This window comes from Meriones unguiculatus, chromosome 3 (genome assembly GCF_030254825.1).
Source record: "Meriones unguiculatus strain TT.TT164.6M chromosome 3, Bangor_MerUng_6.1, whole genome shotgun sequence".
In the NCBI taxonomy this organism is placed as follows: Eukaryota; Metazoa; Chordata; class Mammalia; order Rodentia; family Muridae; genus Meriones; species Meriones unguiculatus.
Genome location: NC_083351.1, coordinates 144,972,820 through 144,998,467, shown reverse-complemented (window position 1 = coordinate 144,998,467; position 25,648 = coordinate 144,972,820). Strand labels below are relative to the sequence as shown.

Below are 25,648 nucleotides of genomic sequence, written 5' to 3'. Positions count from 1 at the left end.
CATCACTGAGCTGAAGGCCTCTTCCCTAAAGACTAGCTGTCATAATATCCAAAGGTGCTAGGCAATTTGCCAAGGGGGGGGGGGAAACAATCAAATTTCTACCCATCTGTTGAGCTTGCAAACACAACAGTGACCTCCAAGCAAGATTAACCTCATACTATCCTACTAGCATCTTCATTTCTGTTGTAACCAACAGCTGTCTAAATGGATGTTGTTCTCAATGGGAGGGAATTCACGACTGGCACTGTGAACCTCACCAATCACCCATGGCTGGAGAGGAGAAACAACTAAATAGATACATCAGGACAGAGAAGGAATTCAAGTTTGGGTGAGGCAGGTTCATAGCCACTCTGAAGGCTGACTCAGGACCTCACTTATGGTGTTCCCTAAGAACACCCGAGACTTGAGAGAGTGACTCACGGTTCCTAAAATGCAGAGATCAAGGTTTCTTCCAGTCAGCAAGTATCTTTGCTTACTTTGTGGTACCCACAAGTCTAATGAATAAAAACACTGTCACATGTATGAAAAACACAGCTTTATCCTGTTCTTGTCCTAATCCATAAACAAAAACAAACACAGACATGCATGAAATAGCTCACAGAGTGCCTTTGACACATCAGGTGTCGCGTGATCCACATATAACTTATCTGTCTTTCGCTCTATTCCTTTACTTTCCCTGTCTTATAGAAGTTCAAATCATAAACATTGAATGCTGGATATAGCTTAGAATATTGTTAACGGTATCACATTTTATCATTGTCCCTAAAATATGTCATTAGTCCACATTGCTTGTTTATACCGTTATCCATACATCCACAACAAAATCCTCAAATTTCTGTCGCAAACCCACATTCTTCTAGGCTCAGATATCACATAGACAACTGTTTGATAGTCACCATCAGAGACCCTTTTGCTTACTTTCCCTTTCCTGAATGTCCATAGTTGGAAATGATCCCTTCCGCTGCGAATGTTATTCATCAAGGTCTATAAAGTCATCTCCTTTCTTTCAGGTAACTTTGCACAACTATATTCTGTGTCTTTGTGGCTTCTCTTATATTCCCCTATCTCTGAGGCTCATCTTGTTTTCACGTTCCTGCTCCTAGCTGGCAGATCCTGACAGCTACCAGATGCTGAATGTGCCTTTTACCCATTCCTTGTCCTTAACATAACAGAGATCACTTTGTACATATTTAGCATCGCACATTTTGGTCTTCTTCTTTCCCCAAATTTGCTACTCAGACTAAGTGAAATCATTTTCCCTACTTAGACAAAAAATTCTTAATATTGTAATTTCTCTTCCCTGGAATATTTTAATTGGATGCTTATAACATCTGAAGTTTTATGTCATTTGTGTATTGAATAAATACAGTAGCATGATCGATGTGTTAAGAGGCAAATGTAATCTTGGCTTTCATTTTATAATTTCTTTATAATAACACTTATATGGTAGAACTGTGATAGCAACGTACTTTGAGAAGTTCAGTTTGAAATGGAGATACATGACCTTTGGTAAAAGAAAGAGTAGTACCGGGTTTTAAGGGAGCAGGAACAAAAATTAAATAGAGCACAGAATTTTTCTAAGCATGGATCTTATATTTCTGCACACGATGCATTCCCAGAAACTTGAGGCTATGCATATGTTTCATACAACTGTCCGTGGAGAACAACTGTATTGATTGACTCATGTGCTGAGGTACCTAATAACAGGGTTAATAAATATAGTTTATTATCAATGAAATAGTGGAATAAATACGTTAATCAATGCACTTTCACCATATTTTGACACAGACCACAGAGCAAGTGGAAATACGTAGAAAATATGAATCTACATTCGTTCTCAAGTCTATTATGCATTAGTGAGCATGAATATTCAGAAACCAGAGAGCTTGGGTTTTGCAAATGGGCTCTGTCTACTATACTAGTTGTGGGTGTTTTGTAAAGTTTTATAGCTTACTGTGAATTATTGGACACAACACAAGGATTGTAGATTATCTACTGGATAGACTTGACATGAAAATTATTCTCTATCAAGTCCTCTGAAGAATACCTAGTGCAGTAAAAATTTTATTTTTTTTACAAGTTTGTATTAAAAATCTTTCATTTAAAAATATCATCTTCTCATTGCAAAATTTATGCATATATTACTTCTTTGTAAATTAATAACCATTAGTAGATAGGAAATATTTCCTTATATTGTTCATGGAGAATTACAAACATTACAATAGACATTTAGCCCATGATGATGAAAACAAATGATGCCTTTAAGTTTTTTTTTAATTTAAATTGTCTAAATCTTCTGATTAATTTTGTTAATTGTGCTGTAGTTCATTTGTTATATAATTTTAGAATTCAGTTCAAATAATTTAAACTTCAGCATTTCAGGCAGTTTTAAAGACATTTATAGACCACAGTTTTAAAGACATTTATAGACCAAAGTATTTTTTTTTTCTTTTTTGGAAATAATTCAACCAGGATTAATTATTTGATTTTCATTGTTAAGTTATTAAGTAATAAGTTTTTATATATATGAATGAGTCACATTTATTTATAATGATAAATACTTGGCTTTTACCTTATTTTAGGGAGCAAGATATTGATTTGTATGGTAAATAGCTAGTCTGGTGTGCAAACTATTAATCTCCGCTGTCCTGAAATGACATCTGAAATATTAGTTTAATCATCAAGTTTACACTATTAAGTAATAACTATGCTCAATTGTCGGTTTTTTGATGCATTTGTTCAACTGATTTACTTAAGATGGTTTCTACCAAGGTATTCATAATCAACAATACAATCTTTAAAAATAAATTCTAATCAATCATGCCTTCTAAAAAGGAATGTGGAAGTACTTCTAGGCATCACTTCTGTTATTTGTGAAGATTGCTTGGAAAGTAGAAAGTGATACTGCCGTTAGCACTCACTTCCTTATCGTACATATACTCAACTTTTCTCCCACAGACTTCACTATGTAAAATCTATGTCCAATTTCTTCTTTTCTTATTAGACAGCATTACCGAAGTCTTCACTAACATCTATGTGACCAGTTTTGGCCCTGTCTCAGATACAGATATGGTGAGTTTTTTTTTTTTTTATATTAAATGTTTCTTAACCTACTGGAAATGGAGGTAATTTGTAGTAATTAAGTATTTTCATTGGTACAGAATTCTTTATGTAAGTCATGTCTGGCTACAAGAGCAGAAATTAGAGGCTGTGCTTCAGATTTGGTGGAATTCAGCTTCAGCTTGAATGTTTAAATCAGCTCATTATGTATGTTTTCTATTTTTCTCCTCAAACTTACCTACCTGGCTGCAATGTGGCATGCAATTAAAATTTAAGAAGAATAATGATATTGTTGGTGATGACCCTCTAGGATTAAGGCATTTGCCTGATTTCCATAAGACTAGTGATTTTCATAGGTAGTTGCTTCTTATCAAGAGTTGTGAGTGTGACAGGCATCTATCCTCACAGTCACTGAACAAAGGGGTTGCCTTGTCATACAATTTGCACATGCAAGACACACATGCAAATCAATCCAAAGCAAAGTAGGGTGTTGAAGCTGGGCAGTGGTGGCACACATCTTTAATCCCAGCACTCAGGTGAATTCTAGGCCAGCCTGATCTACAAAGCAAGTTCCAGGACTTCAAGGACTACAAAAAGAAACAAAATAAAATGAAAGTAGAGTATTGAAATTACTGGATTTTTTTTGACTTGATGTTTATTTGTATTTGTTTAAATGAGATACTTAGGAGAGGGATATTGGTGAAGTAAGATAAATTCTTATTATATGTAAAAATGTAATAGAAAAAAAAATTGAAATGATGTTTTCTCCCTGGTACCATGTCAGATTTTGTCACATCTCCTAACTGACACCCAGATTGCTTCCTTTTTCCCAACATACACCTCTGTTGTCCCATGCTGTCACCTTGTCAGCTTGGAGGTTCACAATCTCTTTCAGCTCTCAGACATCCTCTACTCCCAGACATAACACTGTAAGCTCCAGAGTAATGGATATGTTTTCATAATGACAAGATGAAATATTTCATTCCCGATTGATAGACCTTTTACAGAAAAGTAAAGAAAACAATGAGGACAAGTTTGAGCTTGTGTTTAGTAAAGACGGAGGTAATGTAAACAGACATGCCCCGAATGGGGAGGAAAGGCACACACATTTTATAACCTACAAGTTAAAGAGAACATGGTGGGCATGGCTCATCGCTCATAGAAACAACTTGTTAACAAGAATAAATAAGGAAGACATTTGATTTCCCTTTTAGTAGTATGGCTACTATTCCTTATATGAAGGACTAATCTGTAGCAGAGCCTAAACCTTTAAGTTATGCTGTTCAGGTCAGTGATGTAGATTTTTCTGACATTAGCCTGAGAGGAAATAGAAGCACAGTGCAAAGAATTAAGAAACAAAGTAAAAGCACCCATGCACACATACACACGTGCACATATATGCATAGACATGCAAACACATGCTCACGCTTGGCCATTAGAAACTCATTAACCAGTGTAATTGTCCAAAGAAAGTTCTGGATCTGAATTATAATTAATGATTTGAATAACAGGGTCTGAAGTTAAGTCAGAAATATTTAATTTCAGCATTTAGAAAATAATGACTAAGAAGGTAATTAAGATTTAAAATGTACTGGTAACTAACAATGGGCAAAGTTTGCAGTAGGTGTGCACACTACAGTGATTTCTCCCACGCCTGACCCACCTCCATGAATTTCCATTTAAAGAAATACATCCTTTCTGTATATATAAAAAAACATAGAGGATTAATTTCCTGTATGGGTGGATGTTTCATTGCATGCATATATTTTTGTTATTAGCGGTACAGTGGCACCCAGGCCTGAAAAAAAAGAGCCGCAAGCTTAGGTGGTTGTTCCTAGCTCAGTGTTAGTGCTGCCATAGCTTGAGCACTGGAAACTTCAGAGTAGAATTGTGAGTTCTCATCCACTGTGTTATCCTTTATGATATTAACGAGTTAGGCATCCAGGTGTTCCCTTAATGTATTAATTACATTGATCTGCTCGAGCCGTATTTTCTCCGTCTCTGTAAACACAAAATACGTTACCAGAGAAATCCTGAGAAGCCAATGCAGTATTGTGTTGTTTGGAAGTACAGCGTGCTGGAATATACAAGTGTCTAGTGGAAATTTCACACTAGACTTCTGTGCTATCCCCCACCACATCGTCATTCGCCAATGTAGTTGGTCTAAGGAACGTGGCATGCAATGCATATCAGAAGTGATGTGATGATTTTTGTCCATTTTAAAACTGGCCTTTGAAAGCTAGCCACAGGGTAGTTATTGATACCTTGGCATTTGAAGGTGAGACTCGAAGACCACTTTTACACATCAGGTATTTTCTAGCCCCTACAAGAATATGTAAAAAATGCTTCAAAGAATGAGATTCATAATACCTTATTAGGATATGCTGATTTTTTTGCAGAAGAGCACAGTTGATTTCTTGATGTACATTGGGTAGAAAACATAGACTTAGAATCTGTGGGGTCATTTAAATCTTGTAATAGATAACAGATAATGGGAGAAGGGGAAATGTGTTAGAAAGAAAGAGACTGTTTCAGCCATAATATGACTTTCAGCTGGGATGGACAGGTTGAGATTGTAACACTAGAGGAGAATATGCCAGTTATTTAAACCATTGCTATGCATTCAATCAATGTCTTGTTGACCTATTGGGTTCAGACGCTGAAAAAGAAATACAGAATGAGGGCTTGGGGACTAGATAATATATCCATTAAAGAGTATATGTGGAGATGGCTTTTTTTTTTTTCAGAGTGAGAACCTCTATGTATTCATTAAGTCCCTTCCTCAATCTTGTTTGGGAATATCATTTTGTATACCTTCTCTTAAGAAGTTTTATTTTATTTTATTTTATTTTATTTTATTTTATTTTTTAAGAGTCCACCCATTATCTTGCAGCAGACAGTGAGGGTTGTGTAAATTTAGAACATTGGTATTTAATGTCCTTGTTTCCTATGAACAGAGTGACATTTTTTTCACCCTCACAATTGCTTTGTATAAATCACAAACTAAACAATTAAAATTTCTTAATTTTAGAATAATTTTTTTAAATTAAAATTTGCATCATCTAGAGAAAAGGGTCATCAGCTAAGAGTGCTTATGCTTCTTTCAGAGGACCTGGGTTTGATTTTCGGCACTCCCACTGATAGGTTCATTACCAGAAAACACCAGCTCCAGGGGATTTGACACACTTTTCTGGCTTCTGCAAGAGACACTCTCACAGACACACAGGGACAAAGAGAAACATGTGTAAAATAAAAATACGTACATCTTTAAAATAAAATTGGAATCTAGACTGACTGAAAAAGAGAAAGGGATTTAGCATCATCACCCTTCTCTTCCTGAAGGTGAGTGCGGTAATACCAGCTGCATTCTGCTCCTGCTGTCAGCACTTTTCAGTATGGTGGACTCTACCCTGTAGCTGGGAGTCAAAATAAACCCTTTCTTCCTAAACATAAATAGGTAAATAAAAATCCAGAGAGTGAATGCTTGAGTCCTACATTGCCAGTTCGGCGGAGCCTTTTTTATTTTTGTTTTTATTAAGGCAGACAATCCAGAAATTCTACGTACAGATTAGGAGGTATAAATTTTATCCATTGCTGTAAACAGGTGTATGTTTTCTAGAGCATATCTTACAGGAAGATGGGCGGTCTCCGATCCCATGGTGGGATCCCAACAGTAGTAACAAGAAGAGGAAGATGTGGTTTAAGGAATATCCGTACGGGAATGTATTGCAAAAGTAGTGAGATGAAAACTATCTCCTCTTCTATGGCAAAGCTGAGAAAAAAATGCTTAAATATGTCATTAGATTAAGAACAAGGGGGTGTTTGCTGATGGTGGTAAAAGCAGCCAGATTGCAGTGGGTGGAGGAATGTGGGAAGTGAGGAAGTGGAGAAAGAGTGGAGGTAACGTTTTTAAGAAGCATGGCTGAGAAGGAGGTGGTACAGAGGGCAGCAGTTAGAAGGCATTAAAACTCTCAGTGAGGCTTTTATTTTTAAAGATTGCACTGAACTTCTCACTGTTCTCTGAACATGCCATTATCGCTAACAGCTCGCTGCCCTTGTACATATTTTTCCCCATACTTGTTATACTGATCTACTGCTTTGCCAACTGGATTTACTTTTTTTTATGTAGTCAAGCTCACATTTAATTTTCTCTAGGGCTTTTTGGGACCTTCTAAATAGTAAATCTTTCTTTCCTTGCACTTCACTTTGTAGTTTTCTTAAGTGTGTGTGTGTGTGTGTGTGTGTGTGTGTGTGTGTGTTTGCATTCTGGAATGTAAAAATAATTGTCTTGTTTATTGCAGTCTGGACTGTTAGAAAATATAGCTGTGTCTGTATATTTTAACAAATTTAGAAGCAGATACTGTGTCCATGACAGAATTGAGATTAGAGGTGTCAAAATATAACTAGGGTGTGTCCTCAAATTATTAACAGTATAAAGGGGGGAGAGCACTAAAACTAACTGACTTTAAAACAATATTGCATTGGTTTGATCAAAGCATGGAAATGATGGTGATGATGATGAACATGTTAGCGGATGGGATATGGGCAGAGGGTCTATAATTCTCAAATTCTCTAGCTGAGGAAGGCAGAATGTCCTTTAGCTGAAGAAATGGATAAACTTCTTTATCATAAATTGTAGAAGCTCTACATTTAGTGAAATGTCATGTTCACTACTGCTAAGCCCTGTACATGCAGGAAGATTGCCTGAAAGTACTCAAAGTCTGGCCAGGAAGGCTGCTGTGGCTGAATGAGCTCCTGGAGATAGGTAAATATTCCAAACAATAGATTCCAGATACCAGAGCACATGTGTTTCAATTTCTTACTTGTCATGTGTTCATATTCATATGTGTGATCTAACTAATTTAAAAGAGCCACATGGAAAGAACATGAAAACACACATGAACATACAATGTACTTGTTGGTGGCATCAAGAATTAGGGCTTTTTTTGTATAGGATTTTTTTTTTTAATCTGCTCTATAGATGGTATTGTCATCCGCTCAGGACCTCATTATTCAGAATCCTTACTGTACATTTCACTTCCTATGATTCCCATCATTCATTCATTCAGCATTCAATCATAAAGTAATTATTTTTATTTCTAGTGATCCAGGCTGTTTACTAGATAATGTTGACTTAGACATGAAAAGGAAATTGTGAACTGTGTTTCCAGCTTGGAGTAGGAGATGGTCAAATGTAAGGAGCTGATAAAGAAGAGTGAAGGTGTCAAAGATCAATGAATCTGCATAGGCAATTGGGACTTGACATATCAGAAAGCTTGCATATATGCAAGTACTGCTGCAATTTGTGTGTTTGCAGGCATTGGGGTGCATGCATGGGTGTGATGATTTGCTGGAACAAACTGGAGAAGAGAGAAGATCACACAGAGAAAGGAGGTTGTAGGAGTGTTTGGACCCTATTCTAAAGGATTTAGAAACTCAAGTGCCCAAATTCAGAAACACTATTTTCTTGATAATACTCCCACATTGTGACAGCATATCAGTGAATCCCACAGCTTAAGAGGGGTCAGATTAATACAGTGAATGCATCGATCTCCCATGCACTTTATATCTCCTGTCCTTTACACACATGAGAAATGTACCATGAGGAATGGCCTGCCACCTACATTTCTTCTCCTCTGATGGGATCAAAGAGAAGGAAGCTTAGGAAAAAGAAAGTATATTCCTCTTTGTCTGCTTCTACCATTGGTTTCTTCTTAACAATTCTGTTTCTATTATAGATATCTTTTATGTAAATGTTGGACATAGATGAGACCTATCCTCTGATTATTGTTAATCACAAAATTCCCATAACCCACACAAGCCTGTTTGTCTGATAGCATTCTGTTGAAGTGTTCTACACAGCCCCTAGCCTGAGACATTTGCTTTGTCAATATGTGTGACTGCCTTTCAGACTACTATTATAAAGGTGATCTACACCAGTGTGCCTTCCCTCCCTTATGGGAGAAGCAATACTCATTGAAATTTACTAAGCAGAACTTAGACTTTATTACAAAAAGAAGGAGATAATGAAATTTGGTTAGTACTTTTAAATATACATAGTAATTCTAAGTAGATAAGAAATCATTTGTTGGGCAGTCCTGCAATTTGGTTGTGTTTTAGTGAGCAAATGTAATTCTTCAGAAATTGGCTAGGAGCATTGACTTATAATTAATGTAATCAAACGCTAAAGAATATGCTGTCTTCAGTAAGTTAATGTGTCCTTGAAATTATGTTTATATGATAGGCTGTACATAAAAGAGTGTTTCCTCGTTTAAAGAACAAATTATGGAAATAACACTAAAGAAGGTTGCTGTGTAAATGGAAAATCTTAGTGTTTGTAAAATTATTGTAGGTTTACTGCATACTATTTTTGGTTTTACACATAGAAAGCTTTGAAACAGGAAATTTACTTACTTTACCTATTACCACATCTATAAAATGATTAAGTTTTCTACAAGCATTTCCCCCTAAACCATGGCTGTATGGATCTTAAGCTCTGCATTGTTACTCTATCACCAGCTTCATTTTTCTCTTATTTCAGTTGTAGCACTAAACATGTGTATTTCCTTTTTTTTTTTTTCCTCTTCCTAACTGTGCTTTTGTTGTATGAACTCAATAGTGGCTGCTTGCTCCTGAGCTGTGTTGCACATTTGTAACACCTAGCCACCAATTTTAGATGTTTGTCTTCACATTCCAGATGCTTTGATTTTAAAATGACTTGCTATTTGCAGTGCCTTGGTTTTGTTGTTAAATAATGTTTAAAATTTAGCTTAGCTTGAATCCTCTTCATGTCCTTGCAGGGGCCTACCATAACTTGGGTCTCCAGCTTGTCACAGAGATATCCCCACTCTCAGTTTCTCTTTTCTCTTCAGGCCTTCTGTCCCTTCTCTCTCCCTCTCCCCAAGTCTGATCTTTACCTTCTTAACTATTTATACACCTTCCTTTCCTTGTTCCCTTTTTTTCAACTACTAACTGTCTATTCTGTCTTCTTTTCCAAGTAATATTCATGTACCCTCCCTTGGATCCTCCTTGTTATTTATCTTCTTTGGGTCTGTGTCTCACCTGTGTCTAATGGCTAATTTATACTTATAAGTGAGTACATACCATTTGTGTCTTTCTGGGTGGGTTACCTAACTCAGGATGATCTTTTCTAGTTCCGTCCATTTGCTTTGAGGGGGATTCAAGCAAAGACTCCTAGTAGCAGAGTTCATAAATACTGATGAGGACACCCTACTAGTAGAGGACATCTCTACTAGTCTGCTAGTAGAGGGAGGGGAACACAAACCCATCCACAAAAACTTTGACTCCAAATTTATCCTGCTTACAAGATGTGCAGGGATAAAAGATAGAACAGAGAGAGCAGAGATTGAGAGAATATCAAACCAATGACTGGCCTAACCAAAGACCCATCCCTGTGGGAGAATGCCAACCCCTGACACCATGAATGACACTCTACTAAGACTGCAGACAGGAGCCTGTCAGAGTTGGCCTCTGAGAGACACTACACAGCAGCTCCTCCAAACAGATGCTGAGATTCACGACCAAACATTGAGCAACGATCATGGAGTCTTGGGGAAAAGTGGGAAGAAAGAGAAAAGGACTGAGGACTGACAGGAGCTATACAAGAAGACCAAAAGAACCAATTAACCAGGGCCCAGAGAGGTTTGCTGATACTGAAGCATCAACCCCTACAAAGATGTAGCTGATGGCCAACTTAAGCTTCATTTGTGTCTGCTAGTAAGGGAAGAGGTGACTACCTCTGACATGGATTCATCTGCTACTTTTTCATCACTTCCCCCAGGAGGGACTGCCTTGTCAGGCCACATTGGAAAGGGACAGGCTTAGCCCCATTGCAACTTGATGAGCTGGAGTGAATGGGAAAGGAAGTTCCACTTTTCTGTGGAATAGCTGAAGGGGCAGAGGGAAGGAAGTGGAAGGGATGGTGGGACAGAGGGGAGGAGGGATAGGGCAACAAGTAGGATGTTGTAAAGTGAATAAAAAATTAATAAACTTTTAAAAAAGTAGAAAAGAAAAGAAAGAAATGAATAAAACACTCTTACTCAAAATTAAATATTACCCAATATTAGAATTTAATAAAACAATGTAATTGTTCATATTTTTTTGGGGGGGAGTGAATATTAGTTTATTTTGTTGAACAGAGAAGGTAAAGGTAGTGACTTTTTTTTTTTTTGGTGATCAAAATTCTTTTTTTTATTTTTTTATTATTTATTTTTTATATCAGTTACATTTTATTAGCTCTGTATCCCAGCCGTGTCCCGATCCCTCATTCCCTCCCAGTCCCTCCCTCCCTCCCTCATCTCCACCGTGCCCCTTTCCAAGTCCACTGATGGGGGGGACCTCCTCCCCATTCATCTGATCCATCTTCACTAACCCTTTATCTGACAGAGGACTAATATCCAGTATATACAAAGAACTAAAGAAGCTGAAAAGCAGCAATCCAAGTAATCCAATTAAAAAATGGGGAACAGAGCTAAACAGAGAATTCTCGACAGAGGAATATCGAATGGCAGAAAAACACTTAAAGAAATGCTCATCCTCATTAGCCATCAGGGAAATGTAATTGTTCATATTGTTTTACTAAGAAATCCATTTTATTGAATAGACTCATTAGTAGATGGACAGGAACTTACAAATGAATGAATTTTGCTATATGTGATTTTACACCAAAATCATTTGTGTGTTTTCATTAGTGAGCAGTGCTCACTAATATTGAGTTGTGGTTAATTTGTGCATGGACAGAAATAAAAAGTACCTTACCATCAGCAGAAGCAAAGCATTATTAGCTTTCCTTCTAACTAAATAAATGAATGAATAAATAATAAATAAATAATAAATAAAGTTCTAAATAAATAATCTAAGTGAAATACTTGTAAATTTTGTTATCACTATTACCCCCATCACAAGATAATATTTGGAAATAAGGCTTTCAGCATTAAAAAATAAGTAAAACAAATTAAGCTTAGCTTTAAACAGAGTGTATGTAGACCAATATTTTGAATAGTATCATTCACAATTATCAGTAATTTACACTTATAATTTTTATGGATAATCTATCATTTAAAATTTCTTATGAAGGCACAGACTGGCATATATTTCTATTTTCCATTTGTATAATGCAATTTGGTAATATTTTTTAGGGTATCTTTTATTTATTTATTTATTTTTATATTTAACTTTTATTAATTACACTTTATCCATTTTGTATCCACCCATAAGCCTTTCCTTCCTCTCCTCCCGGTCCCCCCTCCCCCCCTTTCTGCATGCATGCCCCTCACCAAGTCCACTGACAGGGTAGGTCCTCCTCTCCTTCTTTCTGATCTTAGTCTATCAGTTCTCATCAGAAGTGGCTGCATTGTCAGGGTTCTAGATTATCTCCATGAATAGTCCTTGGTTGGAGTATGAGTCTCTGGGAAGTTCCCTGTGTTCAAATTTTCTTGTTCTGTTGCTCTCCTTGTGGAGACCCTGTCCTCTCCAGCTCTTGCTATTTCCCACTTCTTACATAAAATTCCATTCACTCTGCCCATCAGTTGGCCATCAGGCTCAGCATCTGCTTTCACAGTCTGCATGGCAGAGGCTTTCAGAGGCCCTCTGTGGCAGGTTCCTAGGTTGTTTCCTGTTTTCTTCTTCTTCTGATGTCCATCCTCTTTGCCTTTCAGGATGGGGATTGAACATTTTAGTAAGGGTCTTCTCTTTTGCTTAGTATATTTAGATGTACAGATTTTAGTGGTTTTATTCTATGTTGTATGTTTATATGAGTGAGTATACACCGTGTGTGTCTTTTTGCTTCTGGGACAACTCACTCAATTTTAGTTTGTAAAAGACATTTTTTTCCTTCAATTGAGTTAGTTAAATCAAAAGTATATAGTATAAATTGGCACTCACTGTCCACTGAAAGGAAGACCATCACTCAACCATTCTCAATTACTGCTTTCTTTCCTCTATGGGCAAGCTTATAAACAAAATTAAATATAAAAATGGATATAGTAAAGCTGTCAGTATTATACTACAGAACATACACACACGGTGATTTTCTTATGCCAAGACTTTATATAAGGCTTTATATAGGTTATATATTAGTGCTACAGAAGAAGGAAAATTATTTTATTTTATTTTAATCACAGGTCATTCACTTGTATCCCAGCCATAGCCCTCTCCCTTTCTCTCTCCCAAACCCACCCTCCCTCCCTCATCTCTGCCCTGCACTCTTCAAAGTCCACTGATAGGGAAGGTCCTCCTCCCCTTCCATCTGACCCTAGCCTATCAGGTATCTTCAGGACTGACTGCAATGTCCTTATCTGGCCTACCAAGGCTGCTCCTCCCTCGGGGTGGGGTGGGGGGAAGATCACTGAGCCAGTCACTAAGTTCATGTCATAAATAATCCTTGTTCCCCATACTAGGGAACCCACTTGGATACTGTGCTACTATGGGCTACATCAGAGCAGGTGTTTTAGGTTATATCCATGCATGGTCCTTTGTTGGAGAAACAGTCTCATAGAAGGCCCCTGTGCTCTGATATATTTGGTCCTTGTGGAGCTCCTGTCCCCTCTAGGTCATACTAACTCCCCCTTCTTTCATATGATTCCCTGCACTCTGCTGAAGGTTTGGTTATTAGTCTCACCATCTGCTTTGATACACTTCTAGGAAAAGTCTTTCAGAGGCTCTCTGTGGCAGGCTTCTGTCCTGTTACTTGTTTTGTCCTACTTTCAATGTCCATCCCAGCTGTCTTTCTAAGTGAAGGTTGATAATCTTACCCACGGTCCTCCTTCTTGTTTATCTTCTTTAGGTGTACAGATTTCAGTATGTTTATCCTGTCTTATAGGTCTAGTACCCATATATAAGTGAGTATATACCATGTGTGTCTTTCTGCTCCTGGGATACCTCACTCAGGATGATCTTTTCTAGATCCCACCATTTATCTGCAAATTTTATGGTTTCCTCATTTTTAATTGCTGAGTAGTATTCCACTGTGTAAAAGTACCACAATTTCTGTATCCATTTCTCCGTTGATGGACATCTCAGTTGTTACCAGGTTCTGGCTATTAGAAATAAAGCTGCTACAAACATTGTTGAGTAAATGTCCTTGTTGTGTACTTGAGCATCTTTTGGATATATGCCTAGGAGTGCTATAGCTGGATCTTGAGGAAGCAGTATTCCTGATTGTCTGAGAAAGTGCCAGATTGATTTCCAAAGTGGATGTACAAGTTTGCATTCCCACCAGCAATGGAGGAGGGTTCCCCTTTCTCCACAACCTCTCCAGTATGTGTTGTCACTTGAGTTTTTGATCTTAACCATTCTGATGGGTGTAAAGTGAAATCTCAGGGTCATTTTTATTTGCATCTCTATGATGGCCAAGGTTGTTTAGCATAAGAATGAAAATTTTAATATTTTTGTACAACATATAAATAAATATACCTGTTTTAGTTCATATACTACCATTCTAATTTGATTAGAATTCTACTTAAAGGCTTGCTTTTTTTTGCATTTTGTTATTTATTTATTTTTAATTTTTTCCTTTATTAATTATACTTTATTCATTTTGTATCCTCCCTGTGGTTTCCACCCCCCTCCTGTCTCAATCCTTTCCTTCCTCCACCCTCTGCATGCATGCCCCTCCCCAAGTCCACTGATAGGGGAGGTCTTCTTTTCCTTCCTTCTGATCCTAGTCAATTAGGTCTCATCAGGAGTGGCTGCATTGTCTTCTTCTGTGGCCTGGTAATGCTGCTTTCCCCCAAGGGGAGGTAATTAATCTGAGCACAGGGGTCTTTCCTGAGACTGATACTCCAACCAAGGACTATGCATGGAGATAACCTAAGACCCCTGCACAGATGTATCCCATGGCAGTTCATTATCCAAGTGGGTTCCATTGTAATAGGAACAGGGACTATCTCTGACATGAACTGAAGGCTTGCTTTTTAATTAGATGCAGTGTATTTACTTAAAGTGACATGCATACGATTATAATCTGATCCATCTATAAGATCAGAAAAAAAGGAATTTCATTTAAATTTCAGATATCCTGAAACTTCATTCACCAGCATCATTTTACTATTTTCTACACAGAATGTTAGTGTCCTGGGTTGTAACAGTGTTATACTGGCCCTAGTTTTTCACACGTTATGTTCTTTTATACTTAACTCTATAGTTATTCCCCAAAGAAAGGAATCATCTCCAACTCTGCAACTCAAGTGTGTGATCTACAGCTGCCAGGAGACATATCATGAACAATGGATGGGTTTTTGGTTTTGTTTTGTGCTCTTCTCATTGAATGAAAAGGTACACTTTTTTGACCCATGCTTCCTGGAGGAGGTTGAGAAAGGTTCATACACTCAAAGCCAAGCTGAGCTGCCCATATGTTCTTATGGGACAGCATCTTAATGAGCCAGAGGTCCTCTGCTCCACAAAAGCCGACTCAGCTAAGATCAGTGTGTGACCAGAAGAGGTGGCCCACAGGGCTTCATTCAAAACTGCGGGGTCAATAACAAGAGGCTAGGCTTTAAAGCTACAGAATTTTCTGCACTTTCTAATCCTAATATTTCCTTATCTTTGAACACTAGCTGACATGGTTGACATCTTTGTACTTTCCAAGTCTCTGGTAGTTTAATACTCTCCTTATATTTTGATTGCATGCACACTTGAAAATGTGTGCATGTACTCATCCACACACACACATATACACACCATACACAAATGTATATGTATTTTCTTTTATGATTCCTTTTCTATAATATTATTGCTATCTCTCTGTTTGTACTAATTCATCTCACTCATGAAGACTCTTCTAGTCTCATCATTTCAGTTGTGTCCATTAAAAACAATATAGCAAGGAAATATGCCCAGGACTAATATAACAATAAATGTCAAGTAAACAGAATCATCATAAAATGTAGAGATGGCTAGATTCTACAACAAAAACCTTTGACCTAAAATTTTTAGTACATTCTAAATTCTTGTTAGCCCCATATTTTAATAATGGTAGGATTAAAATAAATTGTAAAGCATAAACATGATAAACTAATGCATTTGTAAATACAAAAATATAGTCATAATTTTTCCAATATGAAATTGAGAACAGCCAAAATGGAAATTCCTAAGTATCTTCAATTTGACAGTAAAGAAATTTTCTTTTATCTCATACACACAGTAATTCAGTGGATGAAAGCCTAAATGTAAAGGTAGTTCATTTTAAAGGACTATTATGAATATAACCATGAAAGGTGGTATACATTTGTGTTATTTATTTTAGAGTTATATATTTCCTTACATGCTGTATAACAGAATACATAAATTATTTTCATACTGCTACAAAAAGCAGACAACATAAAATAGAAAAAAAGTAAATGAAATAAAGCCACAATTAATGAAATGTCAAAATATTTTAAAAGAAAGGTGAACTCTACTAATTTCAAAAATTACATACATCTGCCAGATGACACTCTGAGTCATTTACACTAGTCATGCAACTAGCTCTCATAATTTCGTGTGGCAAGGTTCAAAAGAATGTACACAGTGAGATTGTGACAATGGTAGACTGTAAACAGAGGAAATATTTAAGGACATGGAAAGATGTAGGTTGTGACATAATATTCCAAAATAGTGCTTTTTGATGGTAAAAATTAAACCAAGTTTTATGTAGATTATAAGTCAATACTGTCAATTATACAGCTAAGAATGGAATTTATATACATTTGTAAATTGCCAGTCCTCTTACTTGTTTTCTCCTACATATGATGTCCATCTCATTTGTCTTTCTAAGTGAGGGTTGATCATCTTACCCAGGGTCCTCTTTCTTGTTTATCTTCTTTAGGTGTATAGATTTCAGTATGTTTGTCCTATGTTATAAGTCTGGTACCCACTTATAAGTAAGTATATACCTTGTGTGTCTGTGTCTTTCTCCTTCTGGATCTTTTCTAGATCCCACCATTTGTCTGCAAATTTCATGATTTCCTTATTTTTAATTGCTGCGTAGTATTCCATTGTGTAAACGTACCACAGTTTGTGTATCCATTCTTCTGTTGATGGACATCTGGGTTGTTTCTAGGTTCTGGCTATTACGAATAAAGCTGCTATGAACATGGTTGAGCAAATGTCCTTGTTGTGTACTGGACAGGAGCCTACCACTGAGGGCCTTTGAAAGTCTCTACCTAGCAGTGCATCAAAGCAGATACTGAGACTCATAACCAAACCTTCAGCAGAGTGTAGGGAATCATATGAAAGAAAAGGGAGTTAGTATGACCTGGAGAGGACAGGAGCTCTACCAGGACCAAATATATCTGGGAACATGGGTCTTTTGTGAGACTGTAACTTCAACCAAGGACCATGTATGGATATAACCTCGAACCCCTGCTTGGATGTAGATCATAGTAGCTAGTATCCAAATGGGTTTCCCAGTAAGGGGAACAGGGACTATTTCTGACATGAATTCAATGACTGGCTCTTTGACCACCCCCCCACACACACACACACCCGAGGGAGGAGCAGACCTGCTAGGCCACAGGAGGAGGACTTAGCATCCAAGCCTGAAGATACCTGATAAGCTAGGGTCATATGAAAGGGTAGGAGGTCCTCCCCTATCAGTGGACTGGGAAAGGGGTAGAGAGAAGATGAGGGAGGGAGGGTGGGGTTGGGAGAGAATGAGAGAAAGGGATACAGCTAGGATACAAAGTGAATAAACTCTAATTAATATTAAAAAATAAAAAATTAATTAAAAAATAAATAAATTTCCAGAACATGTAATTTATACTCCTAAACTCATGCATGGGATTGATAAGTGCCAAATTCAAAATAAAATTTCTTTCAATACCAGGGGAACATACTTGAGAATGAGTAAGACAAAGGAGGTAGTTTTAATCTTTATGATAAGCATCACAAGGTGATTGTAGTATTATTAATTAATTGATTTTGTGTGAGAGATAGATTATAAAAAGGGGAAAAAGAGAGAGAGGGACAGAAAGAGAATTCATGTGTAATTCAGAGCATAACTTGATGATTTTTTTTTCCTTTATCATGTGGGTTATGGAAATCTAACTGGTTATCTTCGGTTTTGACAGCAAGTATGCTTACTCAGGTTCATAATATTTTTTATACATTTTTATGTGCCTGGAAACAAGATAATATAAAGTACATACGAATGCCCCCCTCCCATGCTGGAAAATATGTAAGATACTTGAAAGCCAAAGCGTCATACACACAGGAATGATGATCATTGTCTTCTGAGATTGTAGAGTTTTGAACAAGAGAAAAAGAGACCAGCTTCAGTTCCAGCTGATCACAGAAAAATAAAGTTCTTTGCTCAACCTTGTCCAGAGTTTACTCTGTTGAGGAAATAGTAGGGAATGTTGGTTGTTAGCTTTGCTTAGAATAAAACAGCTTTGGCGTGTGGGAGTAGGAGGCAAACTCTATCCAACTCTTCCTGTTGAATAGATTTGATGGGAACACTTGGTATGCTATAAAGTCTTATTTTTTTAATTTTTTATTATTATCATGTATTACAGTTTATTCAATTTGTATCCCCCTGTAGCCCCCTCCCTCATCTCCTCTTGATCCCACCCCCTCTTTCTTCTCCCCCATCCCCCTCCCCTACTCTACTGTTAGGTGAGGTCTTCTTCCCTATCTATCTGATCCTAGCCTATAAGGTCTCATCAGTACTGCCTTCATTTACTTCCTGAGTGGCCTAGCAAGGCTGCACCCTCCACGGGGAGGTGATCAGAGGCCCTGTCACTGCAGGCAAATGATGAGAACTAGAAAAGTTCATCTTGAGTGAGGTAACCCAGAAACAGAAAGACACTCATGGTATATATTCACTCATAAGTGGGTATATAATCCTTGAACTTGGTACCTGTAAGTTTTTAATACTTGCTTTTTGGTTGGTTTTCAGGATATGCTCACTAACCACATCAACAAGTACAAAACCCCTCAGAATCATACAAAACCTACCTTAGTTTTCCAAAGGTGTAAAAATTACATTTGAAGCTTTATGCAAAAGTTTAAAATGTCTTCAATTTCCTTTAAAAAATAAATGTCACATGTTTCAGAGTTTTAGATAATACTATTGGAAATAAATACTTGTGTGGATGATTATCATAACACAAACACTTATCTTTTAATCTAGCTTTTATATTTTAAAATAAATGAAATTCCCTAAATAGTGATTATGTGATCCATAAAGAGTGAAGGTAATATTGTATTATGGAATGTTCAGGTGAATATTAGGAGCGTAGCACAGGCCCACTCTTCATTTCCTGTTGCTGTTCTGGTATGTTTTTGATGCTAATCATTATCATCCAGACATTTTGGTGGAGCGTTAGGCAACTTTCAATTGATTTTCACTAGTCCAAACAGTGTATTTATTTTGTAATAAAAGGCTATAAATTTGTCGTTTAATATTTTACTCAAGTGAAGGAACTACTTTTTAAGATGCTTATTTTCAAGCATATGATGATTTTTTTTTACATTTGGAAGTGTGTAATCAAATATTTCTATTTGTATGTGTGTTTGCACAAACATATAGACAGTGACAAATACTGGCATCCAACAGACTGTCAGCAATAACAATGAACACCATTGTAAGCATATATTTCATCTGAAATGTTTGTTCGTGCTTGTGTGTGTCTGAGAGAGAGAGAAAGAGAGAGTAATTAGCACAGTTCTGTTAACCTAAAATATTGATAACTGACAACAGAGGAGTCATGAGCTGGTGTGTACAGTTGTGTTAAAGCATGTTTCACATGATGATTGTTTGAAATACACAGAATCTAAGTGATCCAATCTGGGTAAAATTCTTGTATTGCCCACAACCAACTTAATAATCATCTACTATGGTTTTGAATTCATCATTTACTAAATCATACTTTGCTAACATTATGGCATATCACCATTTGCTAATTAAAAAAAAAAAAAGGAAAGACACGATATTCAACACATTGACTGTCGGCAGAGTATGATATCTCCAGTATATCTGACAAAACATTTAATAGCTCTTGTTTTTTTTTTTTTTTCTGTATATTTACTTACATTTGCTTACATTTTTATGTAGCCAGAATGCTGCCTGCTCCACCATTATTGGAATAATCTACAATGACCCATACAGACTCATACACCCCCCCCAGGAGGCATTTCTAAATGAGGTGCCACATACAGCAGTTGCCTCGAAAATGTTGTTCAACAGAGAGTAGGAAAAAAAAAATAAATGTGTCCCTTTCTTTCTCAAGAATGTGTAGCCAGTTGTGTAAATAGACATATGCTACACCATTGTAAGAGACCACATTTCTTGATAACCAGAAGGACTAATCTCTCTGAAGTATGTTCATCTCTCAATACAGCTTCCTGTAAACTATCCAGAATACAATGTCTCTTGAATTTTTTTATAGCCTTATTGTTTTTAAAATATTTACTGTTTTCAAAGGAGTTGTAATTTTATGTTTCAGGAATACACGATAGATGTTTTCTTTCGACAAAAATGGAAAGATGAGCGTTTAAAATTTAAAGGTCCTATGAATATCCTCCGACTTAACAATTTGATGGCTAGCAAAATCTGGACTCCAGACACCTTCTTCCACAATGGGAAAAAGTCAGTGGCTCATAATATGACCATGCCCAACAAACTCCTTCGAATCCAGGATGATGGAACCCTGCTGTACACCATGAGGTATGTTAATGTGATATATTACCAATGACTCTATGAAATCATTCATTTAAAAGCTAGAGAGGAGGACCTCCACTATCAGTGGACTTGGAGAAGTATAGGAGATGAGGGAGGGAAGGTAAGATTGGGAGGGAATAAAGGAGAGGGCTACAGCTTGGATACAAAGTGAGTAAACTGTAATTAGTGTAAAAAATAAAAATAATAATAAAAAAGAAAAAGCTAGGGAAGGTAAGTTTAAATATCTCAAGTGGAATATTTTCCTAAAATTAGTAAATAGCTCATGTTTGGTTTCATAAAAGTCTGCGAATGTAAATAAAAATGTACTTAAAATGAATTAAAATTTTAAGCTTGAAGATTCTCTTGGTTGTTAAAAATTGATATTTTGCTTTTCTTCAAATTACATTTTAATTAAAAAAGTTTAGTATATGACTATACATTTGTTTAGAGAAGCATGTAAATTTGCTTCTCTGTATCCCATCCTGTAGCCTATCCAATTTTTGGTGATTTTTAAGTGAATGTTCTAATCTGTATTATCATACGTTTTATGTATTAAGTAAATTGGTTAATCTTCAATCATGTGTTATGCTTAACCATATAAAATTCCTATTGCATGATTTAAAATAATCATAACTTCAATTTCATACAGTTTGTCCTTTCTCGAAAATATAGAAATATAGGCTGGAGGGATGGCTCAGAGGTTAAGAGCACTGGCTGCTCTTCCAGAGATACTGAGTTCAATTCCCAGCACCCACATAGTGGCTCACAGCTATCTATAATGAGTCTGTGCCCTCTTCTGGTGTGCAGGCAGAACATTGTGTAAATAATAAATAAATCTTAAAAAAAAGAAAACATAGAAATATGTGTAGATGTTGATCCTTACAATTACATTTTATGCATTCTCGTGAATATTTTAAAATAAATTCACTTTATTACAAGAGAATTAAAAAAAATCTTAAGCCTAGTAAGGTAACGTAGAATGAAAAGTCAGTGCTTAATGATGGGTTTGAATATCGGAGTGCTGCCATTGATGCTATATGCCTACGGGTATCATGTTCTACGTATTTGATATCTTATAACGCCACATGAAAATTAAGTACTCGATTTCATTGATTAAAATTCCTTTCTGTTGTGCCTGGTGGTATCAGGTAATAAAAGAGTTAAGTACTGATTCCTGGAAGACCATTACCTATAATGCAATGGGAGTACTGGGTTATTCTTTTCCCTATTTTGGTACACTGCAAAACTTAGATGTTGCAGCCTTAATGGTTTTATGCTTAAACCACTTATTTGAATAGATTAAGGTGCTTTGTTTATATACTGTTAGGGACAATTACAAAGGGCTCTATTTAAATGCTGTTTGAAGCTTATGCCAGAGTTGGCTGACAACCACCCTTTTCTCAGCTTAATTAGAATAGATTTTCCTTCTTGTTCAGCTTACTTCCTGTTTATTTACTTTGTTTTTATGTGAAATGGAAATAATTAGAGGTGTTCTTCATAACAGGTCTTCTATGATTACTCTTTGTTATATTATATTCAGATATAAAAATATATTTTGATATTCATGTGTTTATATCCATTTTTTTAGGTAGAAATTCATGTGAACAATATACTTTTAGGAGATATATCCATCTATCTATAGCTGTGTCTATTTCTAAACACATATTTACCTATATAAAAACAAGATATTATACAATTGCCTAACTTTAAGGAAGCATTTACTAAAGTATTCCATCCACTTTTCTGTGTAGTTAATGAGATGAGAAAAAAGATGTCCTTTTCCGTAATAGAGCTTTAAGCATCTTCAGCTATTAAATATTGATAGGGATGTTAATGGCAAACCATTTTTCAAATACATATATAATTTATCTTTATTGTGTTTAAACCTCTTGAAGCCTAATGTAAAACTTTAATTCTGTTAAAAAAAAACAGTAACAAGTGATTTATCTTGACTAGCAAATGCACTTAAATCAAGAGTGGAATTTTGACTTCTAGGCTTACAGTTCAAGCTGAATGTCCAATGCACTTGGAGGATTTTCCTATGGATGCTCACTCATGCCCACTGAAATTTGGAAGCTGTAAGTATATGGATGAAATTATATTTTTTTAATCAATAAAGTCATCAGTAGGCAACATATCTGTTGAATTGTGCAGTTCCTTCTCATATTATGGGATGTTTCATAAACTGACTAATAGTATGCAGAAGTGAAAGCTATGATGATTGCCCTTGAGGAGCTAATTGGAATGTCCTTTTGTTCATTCAAGTATTTTAATTTCTTTTGATTTTTTCAGAGTTTAAATCACCATTTCTTTTCATTATTAATAAAGAATTCTGCATTTTAGTTTGTGAATAAAACTAAATCAAGGCTGTTGTAGAGTCAGTACTATAATTTATTCATATTTTCCTCATGCTAGCATCTTGAAAATGTAAAATAAATCGTTTTTTATCTTAGAGTGAATTATATATGAAAAATTCTACTACTTGCTTCTTATTAGCCCGCTACAGAGGTCAGAAAAAGAGCTGAATCCTGTGTAGTGGTCTATCTTCCACTGGCCTGATGGAAGAAATTCTTTTTTTTCCCTTAGAATACATTTAATGAAGATGACAGCATTTGATGGTTACATGATAGTATATTCTTTGTACATAGATTATTTCTAAAAGTTTCTGTGCCTCTGGCCATTCTCTAGGTCACTGGGTTGTATTCGCAATGCCAAGCATAAGCATTCACAGTATAGAAGAATGAAAAGGGCAAAGTCAGGTCATCTTCCTGGGCCCACAGGACACTCCAGGCACGTTCAGGACCAATTCACCAGTGCAGTTAGGCAGCCTCCTTCTGTCTGGACATGCCTTCTTCCCTGACCTTTTTCAAAGCAGTGCTCTTTCTGATATACCATTTTTGTGCATTCTGACCAGCTGCAAGTTTTCCTTTTTCTGGATAAATAGAAGTGCCCATGTCTAACCTGATTAAATGTACGACTGAAGGAGAAAGAATGTATCTTCTCATAAACTACAAACTCAGTGAAAATGTATGGCCAATTCCTCTATTGACCATGGCATATTCCTCTATTGTTTTTTCTTCTTTTCTTTTTTTAAATTAATTTATATTTTATTACTTTCATTTTTTATATTAAAACATCTAATTTTATTTAGCAAATTATTTGTATTGGCAGGTAGCATACATAGCATATAGTACTATATGTTTTTTTTTCTTTTTATTTTTAATAATTACCTTTATTCACTTTGTATCCCCCATAAGCTCCTCCTTCCTCCCCTTGGGATCTCACCCTTCCACCTCCTTCTTCATGCATGCCCCTCCCCAAGTCCACTGTTAGGGGAGGTCCTCCTCTCCTTCCTTCTGATCCTAGTCTATCAGGTCTCATCAGGAGTGGCTGCATTGTCATCTTCTGTGGCCTGGTAAGGCTGCTCCCCCCTCAGGGGGAAGTGATCAAAGAGCAGGCCAATCAGATTATGTCAGAGGCAGTCCCTCTTCCCATTACTATGGAACCCACGTGGACACTAAACTGCCATGGGCTACATCTGTGCAGTGGTTCTAGGTTATCTCCAAGCCTGGTACTTGATTGGAGTATGAGTCTCTGGGAAGACCTGTGTTCAAATTTTCTGGTTCTGTTGCTCTCCTTGTGGAGTTCCTGTCCTCTCCAGCTCTTACTATTTCCCACTTCTTACATAAGAATCCACGCACTCTGCCCAACAGTTGGCCATAATTCTCAGTATCTGCTTTGATAGTCTGCAGGGTAGAGCCTTTCAGAGGCCCTCTGTGGCAGGTTCCTAGGTTGTTTCCTGTTTTCTTCTTCTGATTTCCTTCCTCTTTGTCTTTCAGGATTGGGACTGAGCATTTTAGTCAGAGTCCTCTCTCTTGATTAGTTTGTTTAGATGTACAGATTTTAGTAGGTTTATCCTATATTACATGTCTATATGAGTGAGTATATACCATGTGTGTCTTTCTGCTTCTGGGACAGCTCACTCAGGATGATCCTTTCAATATATTCATTTTGTATCCCAGATGTAACCCCCTCACTCGTCCCCTCCCAATTCCACCCTTCCTCCCTCTTCTTCTTCCTGCTTTGTGGAGAGGTTGAGGCTTGTATGCTTTGTGTACTCTTGTAGCAAGAGGGAATCTCAGTTTTCTTTGAGAACCTTCTCTGGGCTTAACCACAAGGCTTTCTTTGTTCTCATGAGAACCATCATTTCAAAACTGGCATTTCTTCCAATATTATTTAAGATAGTCAATCATGTTATACAACGTAAACACAGTGTTGAGAAAACCAGAACAGATGCAGCAGAGAAACTCATTTGCATTGCATAAGTGACATTAAAGAGAAACTTGAAAAGCCTTGGCACCAAAAAGAATTTATGCAAGATGCCATAATGATATGAGAAGGACAAGTGTTTCCAGTAGATGAGTTATTGTTACTATGACATCAGATGTCAATGGCCAGATGCCTCAATACTGAAAGTGAAATGAATTTGCTTAGAAGTGTTTGATCTCAAATTAGAAGCTTCAGAGAGCGCAGCTACAAAGTAATGGGATATCGGATGCCTGAGATTATTACGGTTTGTTCTGTGCAGAATGCATGGTGGTCAATATGCAAAGTTTCTGTTCCCTATATTTTTCAATGTAGTTATTAATTTTATTTTGCTTTCTTCGCATCCGTGTTCTGACACATTGCACAAGCGGTTTACGCATTCCTGTATTTATCTCTGTGTATAGCAGGTGCTTGCGGCATCTGTGCTAGCAGTATGGCGAGCAGTGTGAGGCGAGAGAACAACCTTAACATACTGGCACAGAAAGTTTTGGCAGAATCAGCCATGACATTATCTTGTAGTTATTTCTTGCTCTCTTTGAGAAGTACTAGCTCCATAAGAGAACTGAATTTCTGGAACTTTATCATTCTCCTTAAATGAAAGAA

General features: G+C 36.6%; 1 protein-coding gene across 1 annotated transcript in view; it reads left to right on the top strand.

The window, feature by feature from the left end:
* Positions 1–25,648, top strand: part of Gabra2 (gamma-aminobutyric acid type A receptor subunit alpha2) — a 150,721-nt gene that overhangs the window by 63,238 nt on the left and 61,835 nt on the right. The window contains exons 4-6 of the mRNA XM_060380720.1: positions 3,005–3,072; positions 20,505–20,725; positions 22,715–22,797. Coding sequence (XP_060236703.1) covers positions 3,005–3,072; positions 20,505–20,725; positions 22,715–22,797 — 372 coding nt within the window. The remainder of the gene's footprint in view (positions 1–3,004; positions 3,073–20,504; positions 20,726–22,714; positions 22,798–25,648) is intronic.